The sequence below is a fragment of the Brachyistius frenatus genome, unplaced genomic scaffold (assembly GCF_029030835.1).
Source record: "Brachyistius frenatus isolate BFR_SWC_R1_liver_20210118 unplaced genomic scaffold, ASM2903083v1 Contig_299, whole genome shotgun sequence".
In the NCBI taxonomy this organism is placed as follows: Eukaryota; Metazoa; Chordata; class Actinopteri; family Embiotocidae; genus Brachyistius; species Brachyistius frenatus.
The window spans coordinates 125,001-135,000 of NW_027210898.1; the positions used below are offsets into that span (position 1 = coordinate 125,001).

General features: G+C 42.5%; 1 protein-coding gene across 3 annotated transcripts in view; it reads right to left on the bottom strand.

Moving 5' to 3' along the window:
• Window positions 1-10,000, bottom strand: part of LOC138635257 (tumor necrosis factor alpha-induced protein 2-like) — a 31,191-nt gene that overhangs the window by 18,114 nt on the left and 3,077 nt on the right. For 2 of the 3 annotated variants that reach the window (XM_069722643.1, XM_069722645.1), the window contains exon 1: window positions 9,198-9,414. The exons of the other annotated variant lie outside the window; for it this stretch is intronic. In XM_069722643.1, the coding sequence (XP_069578744.1) occupies window positions 9,198-9,412 (215 nt within the window). In that variant the 5' untranslated portion in view covers window positions 9,413-9,414. Of the gene's footprint in view, window positions 1-9,197; window positions 9,415-10,000 lie in introns of those variants that run through there. 3 annotated transcript variants of the gene reach the window in all.

Sequence of the window (10,000 nt, forward strand, 5' to 3'; positions counted from 1 at the left end):
ACGTCACGGTCTCAGATGTCCACTTGGAAAAAAATGTCCACGAGTCCGTTTAGAAATCATGTAAAAAAGACATTTCTGTCAGTTCAGAAGCTGCCTGAGAATCTGTCTGATTTTAAGTTTCTTTGAGTAGCTCAGTGATCCAGTGATGTTGGTCTGAACTCCTATGATGCACTGCAGGCAGGAGATGCTCACACACAGTTCTGCTGCTGTTAAAGGGACAGTTCGACTAAATGAGAAGAAACACAGGACCAAGAGAAGGACACGAGTCCTCGACCGACGTCCCTCCTTTAACTCTGACGCTCTCCGCTCGGATTCTTTTTCTTGGTTAAAACTTTGAAAACTGTCACCAAATCTGAGGCTGAACATTTTTCCACACATAAACTGCTGCCAGATGTTTCAAACCAAATCCCACTCATCACAAACCAGAAATCTGCCGAGTCAGCAGAAATATCTTGACTCTGTGTGGTGAGATTTGAAGAAAACCTGACATGAAACCAATTGGACACAAAACTGTTTTAATTTAAAGACATAAATCCCAAACACCAAACCTGCAGGTGTGTGTGTGTGTGTGTGTGTGTGTGTGTGTGTGTGTGTGTGTGTGTGTGTGTGTGTGTGTGTGTGTGTGTGTGTGTGTGTGTGTGTGTGTGTGTGTGTGTGTGTGTGTGTGTGTGTGTGTGTGCGTGTGTTGTCGTCACATGTGGACGTGTTCAACATGACATTTTAACGTCATGTGAAGGTGAACGAGTCGCAACCTTCAAATGTCACAAAAATCAGGAAGAGGAGCAGATAGCCAATCAGACGGAGGCACAAAGCCCAGCCTTGACCTCCAGAGTGTGTGTGTGTGTGTGTGTGTGTGTGTGTGTGTGTGTGTGTGTGTGTGTGTGTGTGTGTGTGTGTGTGTGTGTGTGTGTGTGTGTGTGTGTGTGTGTGTGTGTGTGTGTGTGTGTGTGTGTGTCCTGTCTAATGACTGTACAGATAACCAGCTGATGTGATGGAGGAAACCATCAGAACATTCAGAAAAAATAAAAACAGGAATGATTGAAGAGCAGCTTTTTATCAAACTGTCAACTCCTCGTCTCTCCGTCTTCAAACTGAAGTCACGAACACGGAAACACGGAAACATTGAAAGACTAAAAAACGGAAAAACGGAAAGACAGCAGAGACCAGATACGTTCCTAAAAATGATTTCCTGGTTCCTGTTAACCATGAAAATAAGAATCGTTTCCTGAAAACAGGAAGTGAAGTTGTGACAGAGACCAAAGTGAAGCTGCAGCAGGAGAGACTGAACTAAGCCAGACAACACGTATGACCACACATATGACAACACCCATGACCACACGTATGACCACACGTATGAACACACATATGACAACACGTATGACCACACATATGACAACACCCATGACCACACGTATGACCACACGTATGAACACACATATGACAACACGTATGACCACACATATGACAACATGCATGACCACACATACGACAACACGCATGACCACACGTATGACCACACATATGACAACACGTATGACCACACGTATGACAACACGCATGACCACACATATGACAACACGTATGACAACACGTATGACCACACATATGACAACACGCATGACCACACGCATGACCACACATAACAACATGCCTGGCCACACGTATGACCACACGTATGACCACACATAACAACACGCCTGGCCACACGCATGACAACACATATGACCACACGCATGACGTCACGAATGACTACAGGTATGACAACAGGCATGACAACACACATGACCGTCACTGACCATCCGTCTCATTCCATACAGACGTCCGTCATCTTCATCATCAATTATCCTCTAATAATGAATGAAAATCTGGAGTTTAGTAATAATACATTTATATATGTAAATATATAAATAAAACATGGTTGTTTTGGTCGCCTTCGTCTTAAGAGGCGGGAACACGTTCTACGTTCTGATTCAACCGTCTGTTGATGTTCAGCTTCACTGAGTTAACGGAGACGACGAGTCCCATTCAAGTGAAACTGAACGTCTTTGTGATCCGTTTCTCTTTTTCTGCTCTCAGACCTCCAGCAGATCCAATTTTTGGCTCTTTCTTCCGCTGTTGGCTGTGATCTTTAAACCCCGGAGGTTGCTGCTCGGTCGCCTGGGAGGACGAAACAAACGTCCCTTCCCCTCCATTCAGCGCTCACACAGACACACTAGTATGAAATCAACACATCAGAGAGCTCTGAAAAATCTGTTACAGCTCAGGTTTACGTCAGGTTTACTTCAGGTTAACGTCAGGTTTACTTCAGGTTTACGTCAGGTTAACGTCAGGTTTACTTCAGGTTAACGTCAAGTTTACTTCAGGTTAACATCAGGTTAACGTCAGGTTTACTTCAGGTTAACGTCAGGTTAACGTCAGGTTTACTTCAAGTTAACTTCAGGTTAACGTCAGGTTAACGTCAGGTTTACTTCAGGTTAACGTCAGGTTAACGTCAGGTTTACTTCAGGTTTACGTCAGGTTTACTTCAGGTTTACTTCAGGTTAACGTCAGGTTAACGTCAGGTTTACTTCAAGTTAACTTCAGGTTAACTTCAGGTTAACTTCAGGTTAACGTCAGGTTTACTTCAGGTTTACTTCAGAGAAAATATCCCCTGGATCTACACACAGGAACTAAAAACGACACACAACAACACCGGTGTTTCCAGTCAGCAGAAGGACAAAAGGTCAACACACACACACACTCAGCTGAGATGGAATTTTACTGAATGAATGACTGGAATGAAAAGTGGACGGTTTGATGTTGCTGACAGGCAGAAAAATAGACAGAGAGACAGACAGAGAGACAAACAGACAGACAGAGACAGACAGAGAGACAGACAGAAATACAGACAGAGATTCAGAGACTGAACTAAACCAGACAACACGCATGACCACACATATGACCACACATAACAACACGCCTGGCCACACCTATGACCACACGCATGACCACACGTATGACCACACATATGACAACACGCATGACCACACATAACAACACGCCTGGCCACACGCATGACAACACACATGACCGTCACTGACCATCCGTCTCATTCCATACAGACGTCCGTCACCTTCATCATCAATTATCCTCTAATAATGAATGAAAATCTGGAGTTTAGTAATAATACATTTATATATGTAAATATATAAATAAAACATGGTTGTTTTGGTCGCCTTCGTCTTAAGAGGCGGGAACACGTTCTACGTTCTGATTCAACCGTCTGTTGATGTTCAGCTTCACTGAGTTAACGGAGACGACGAGTCCCATTCAAGTGAAACTGAACGTCTTTGTGATCCGTTTCTCTTTTTCTGCTCTCAGACCTCCAGCAGATCCAATTTTTGGCTCTTTCTTCCGCTGTTGGCTGTGATCTTTAAACCCCGGAGGTTGCTGCTCGGTCGCCTGGGAGGACGAAACAAACGTCCCTTCCCCTCCATTCAGCGCTCACACAGACACACTAGTATGAAATCAACACATCAGAGAGCTCTGAAAAATCTGTTACAACTCAGGGTTACTTCAGGTTAACGTCAGGTTTACGTCAGGTTAACTTCAGGTTAACTTCAGGTTTACTTCAGGCTTAGTTCAGAGAAAACAGAAATACAGACAGAGATACAGACAGAAATACAGACAGAGATACAGACAGAGATATAGACAGTGATACAGACAGAAATACAGACAGAGATACAGACAGAGATACAGACAGATACAGACAGAGATACAGACAGAGATACAGACAGAGATACAGACAGATACAGACAGAGATACAGACAGAAATACAGACAGAGATACAGACAGAGATACAGACAGAAATACAGACAGAGATACAGACAGAGATACAGACAGAGATACAGACACATACAGACAGAGATACAGACAGATACAGACAGAAATACAGACAGAGATACAGACAGAGATACAGACAGAGATACAGACAGAGATACAGACAGATACAGACAGAAATACAGACAGTGATACAGACAGAAATACAGACAGATACAGACAGAAATACAGACAGGTACAGACAGAGATACAGACAGAGATACAGACAGAAATACAGACAGAGATACAGACAGAGATACAGACAGAGATACAGACAGAGATACAGACAGATACAGACAGAAATACAGACAAAGATACAGACAGAGATACAGACAGAGAGACAGACAGAAATACAGACAAAGATACAGACAGAAATACAGACATAGATACAGACAGAAATACAGACAGAGATACAGACAGAGATAGACAGAGATAGACAGATACAGACAGATACAGACAGAGATAGACAGATACAGACAGATACAGACAGAGATACAGACAGAAATACAGACAGAGATACAGACAGAGATAGACAGATACAGACAGAGATACAGACAGATACAGACAGATACAGACAGAGATACAGACAGAAATACAGACAGAGATACAGACAGAGATAGACAGATACAGACAGAGATACAGACAGATACAGACAGAGATACAGACAAAGATACAGACAGATACAGACAGAGATACAGACAGAAATACAGACAGATACAGACAGAGATACAGACAGAGATACAGACAGAGATACAGACAGATACAGACAGAGATACAGACAGAGATACAGACAGATACAGACAGAGATACAGACAGAGATACAGACAGAGATACAGACAGAGATACAGACAGAAATACAGACAGAAATACAGACAGAGATACAGACAGATACAGACAGAGATACAGACAGAGATACAGACAGAGATACAGACAGATACAGGCAGAGATACAGACAGAGATACAGACAGATACAGACAGAGATACAGACAGAAATACAGACAGAGATACAGACAGAGATACAGACAGAGATACAGACAGATACAGACAGAGATACAGACAGAGATACAGACAGATACAGACAGAGATACAGACAGAAATACAGACAGAGATACAGACAGAGATACAGACAGAAATACAGACAGAGAGAAGTGTCTTAAGCTGCAATACCACCGGGTGCCACTAGAGCTCCAAAAAGCCTTGACAATTTAAAAACGGCCTTCAACGTCCAGCTGAAGAAAGAACAATTGTTTCCTCTCAGTTTAAATGTTCATATATTATAAATAAATTCAACTGTTGTTTTTTTTTCACATATTTAAAAAATTTGGACAAATAAAACCTGATAATTTTGTATTTTATAACAGAACAAATCACTGAACTATCTGACTGTGTTTTCGGACCAGCTGCACTTCAGGCTACATTCCTCCCAGCAGGAAAAAGATAATATTACATTTTTCTAAGCAGCTGCTTTCCCTCACAAACGATGCTGAGCCGGCAGTTTGGACTTAAGGAGACCCAGATGCAGCGTGGGTAACTGTGACCTCATAACGGAGCTGCAGGGTTCAGAGGGATCAGCGGGTCTCTGGCACCCTCATCCTCCATCCTGTGTCCTGACTGCTAAACCTCTGAATAATGTCTTCGAGGGAAATCTGAATATTAAAAATACAAACCACAAAACATCTGCGGTTAATAATGTCAGAAAAAAGGCAACAAACTAATAATGGAGGCACTGAGGTCTAAAAGTCGGTCATGTCTTCATGTACGTGACAGATCAATAAGTTCAGAGTGTTCCTGAACGCAGCACGGTGATCACACAGAGGATCAATAAGTTCTGGTCTGGTTGTGGTTATTCACAAATTTCACAATAAAAGTCATTAACCAGGGCTCTTTGATTAACTGATCTAGAACGTGTTGGGAGGTCCTCTGATTACTCCTGTAGATTACAGTTACACCACTGACTCCTCCCCCATGATGCCGACCAGCCGTCTGGACTTTAAACTGATAATCAATCACCGTGTGTCGGCTCCACCCAGCCGGGCAGAGAGGTGGCTGATGGGACTTTGGAGCCTGTAAAGTTCATTTTATCAGAGCAGCTAATCAACCGTCAGTGATCCGCTGAGAGGGTTCAGTCTGAACCCGGGTCCGGTCCGATGGGCCGGTCCCGGATCGGAGCCGGTCCCGGTCCCTGATGAGCAACCTGGGTTTCTAAAATAACATTTATGACCTGGTTTACTTTTAAAAACAGCTTGTCAACAGGATGTCTGTTGGCTCTTATTTTGAAATTTGGTGAACTGAGACGACCTGCAGAGTTTCTGGTTTAAAAAAAAAAAAAAGTTAATATCTGCAGGATTGTATTTAAATGTGCAAATCCATAATAGGATGATTTAAATCAGTTAATATTAAATTTGATTCCAGAGCAGATCTATAATCTGCACTGACGTCAGTCTATGAACTTTCAAGCAGTTTATTTTGAAAGTCTTTAAATCGACGATGGTGATGTTTGCGGATATCAGAGGGTGCAGACGGTGACGGTGAATTAAAGCCAAGCAGGTGTTGACCCGAGACACCAGAACCTGCAGGTGGTGATCCGAGACACCAGAACCTGCAGGTGGTGATCCGAGACACCAGAACCTGCAGGTGTTGATTTTGTTCACGGTGTTTGGAGCAGCAGACGAGGTTCGTTTCAGGGAGCTGAACACGTTTTCACTGAAGGAAAGTTCAAACCTGAAGATTCCCAGTGAACTTCTGAACTGTGGCTTCAGTCTCTGTTCTGCTCTGCGTGGACATTTGTCTGTTTCCATGGTTACCGCTCTGTGACATCATGTCGTCTTTCTTCTTATTACGATTATTCTGATAATAAAGCTTTTAAAAATGTACAGGAGCTGTTGTTTATCTTCTGGTCTATCTCAGCTTTCAAACACACACACACACACACACACACACACACACACACACACACACACACACACACACACACACACACTTTCTCTCACACACACTTACTCACACACACACATACACGCTCTCTCTCTCACACACACACACTCCTCCATCTGCCTTAAAAACATGGCTGCTGGCTAACTCCCTCACACACTGTTCTCCACCCATCAGATCAGAACCAATCACCATCATACATCAGTGATGTCATCAACCATCAGTGATGTCATCAACCATCAGTGATGTCATCGTTGGTTTGTGAACGTTTTGAATCTTCCAGTTCAGATTCTGTCCGTCACCATCTTGTTAGTTCGGAGCGGTTTGGAGCAGGAAGTGACCATATTTGGACGAGCTGGGGGAGGAGCCAGCGGTGGATCTGACCGATCTGATCGGAAACCTGACGATACTACGTCCCGCCCACCGATAGCTGTAACCTGACTGCACCACAGGCTTGTCAATCAAACAGACACGCCCCCAAAAACAGGTCTTCTTGAATCTTCTTTTCTAATGAATGAGGGATTATTTTCAGATGGACCTCCAGAAAACTAAGAAGAAGGAGTGACTTTAGCTAACAACACCGAGATAACTGATGGACACATTTTATTCACTTTGGATTTGATGAGAGAAGTTGAATGGGAGTCTATGGAGCCGGAGGCTTTTTGGAGCCGACCTCTAGTGGCACTCGCTGGTATTGCAGCTGAAGACACTTCTGGATCAGAACCATTTTACAGACCTGAAGCTACGAACTCTTTTAGAAACAGTCTGTGGTTTCATAATCAAACATCTTCTTTCATCAAAGAACCTGCTTCAGTTTCAGCTGAAATAAATAGTCAACCAGTAACAAATGTCAGTGCTGGTCGCCAACAGTCCAGGGGTCAAAGGTCAAAAGGGTTCAGACAGAAAGAGAAGTTTTGTCATTTCTCTTTTATTTTCTGTCCAACAGGAAGTAAAAATGTCTCCATCAGCAGGAGCTCCAATGTTTCCACCCCACTGAAGAAATAAGAGTGACAGATGAATAAAGAGGACTTTTCAACATTCATCTTTTTGTTTGTGGCTTTAACAGATAAAAAGCATCCGGACTCAACAATGTATCAGTGAACGCAGTGTGACAGAGTACGTGTCAGTGAACACAGCATGAGCCAGTTTAACAGATGGAGCTGGTGAACGTTGTGGAAAGCGTTCTCAGAGAGGTGGTGGAGACCAAAACCAAAGTGAGAAACATGGAGAATATTTGATTTTAACACAACACCAAATGAACGATGGCGTTGCTCACAGCTGAGAAGCTTCATGTAATAAACTGAAACCAAAGAGGACCGACGGTCGAACCCTGAGGAACTCCACAACGCTGTGAACACGTTTACAAATGTTCACCGCTGGTTTCTGATGAAAATAAATGTCGTTGCAGATTTAACGTCAGTTACGTCACGGTAGTTTTAATGTTCTGAAACTGAACTCCTGTGAGTGAAAACAAACCTCCCAGATTAATATGATTGACAGTTTAAGAACAGCTTTATGTCTTTTTATTTGAACGTTAAAAACTTCTCAAGATCCACATATTTCTTTTTAAACTGATTGTTTGTGAACTCATTTTGTTGTTTATGTTGATTTTATTAATGTTTTTGTTTTATGTAAATTTGTAAATAAATTCATCTTCACTGACTGAAGAGAAATAAATCAAAGATCATGACGTCAGCAACGGAAATGTTCTCAAGAAGGTTAAAGTTATTTGACCAACAGGAGGAGAAACTCCTCCAGATGATGAACTGATCAATAAACCCGCCAACAGACAGACGCAGCAATCGACTGAATAAACTCTGATAACATGAAACTCTGCTGGTTATTCAGAAACAATCTCCCACCACAAGTCGGTTAATCAGTGACATTTCCTGCGGCCTCGAACGCCTCACTGAACACTCAAAGTCATCAGAGACAGAAACTTAAGAACCAGGAAGCTTCTGATCAGGATCAATAACACTGATCAGTTCACCTCAGGACCAGGACCCGGAGCCCATCAAAACCTCACAACAGGCACACACACCTGAAATACACACCTGCAATCTGCCGGGAAGTAGTCGATTAATCGAGATAAATAAAGTTATTTTAATTTTCAGTCAATCATTTAAATCATTTTTCAAGTAAAAAATTTTAATAAAATTCTGTTCCAGCTTCTCAAATCAGATAAACTGTCATTTTTAATATTTAACCTTGAATTCACTGACAAAAATGATCCACATTAATCAATAACAGTATTCAGCTGCTGCAATGAAATCATCCACATGTGATCAATTTGAATAAATCCGCACGTGACTTTCATCACTTTAACTTTTCTGTTTTAAATCCTTTAGAAACTCTGTCAAACTTTAAAAACTCTTTCCCGCCACCAGCAGCGGTTCTTGTGGACTTACAGGTCGGAGACATCGCGGCGGATCAGCGGTTCGGACTGCTGTGAGAAGCCAGGCGGAAGTGACCCGAGCGGCGGCCACACGGTGAGCTGTTGGCGGGGAGAGAAGCAGAGCTCCGACCGGGCTGAAGGATCCGGAGCACTGCGGTTCAACAGCGACTCTGAACCGACACCGACAGACCGAGAAGGACTGCACCCGGTGCGCCGGCCGTGCTGCATTCAGGCGCGGTCGGATATGTCGAAATGAGAAAGGGAGCGGCGCGTTCAAAGGTCGAAGGGGTGACTTAAAGTGGTTTAGACAAACTGACAGAAACTTCGGTTCCCCACGGACCCCAAACGTCTCATATCATCTCACATTATTGAAGTAAAATTACATCTGTAACGTGCAGATTTCTTCTTTGAGCCTCTGAAGTGTCCAGTTTGAAGTCCTGACATGTTTGAGTTTATATTGTTTAGTTTTGTATATTTTTAGTTTATCATGAGTTCATTCGTGTTTTATTGAATTGCTTCAATTTTTCAGTTTATTTTCTCCAGAAATTCGCGTATTTATCCTTTAAAGTCCTGAAAGGCTGCAAACAGGAGTTCCTGTCATGATCAATACACTGAACGATATTTTCTTTAATAACTATCTGATCGATCAAGATGACAAATGTTTACTGTCGTAGAAAACTCTGGAAGGAGGCAGAAATATTCACAATTAAAAGGCAAGAAGTTAATTTGACTGAAATGATAAATCACCCGGTTAAAATGCTGCTGGAACCAGAGGACGTGATGAAGTCGATATAAAAGAGGACAACAGGATATTAA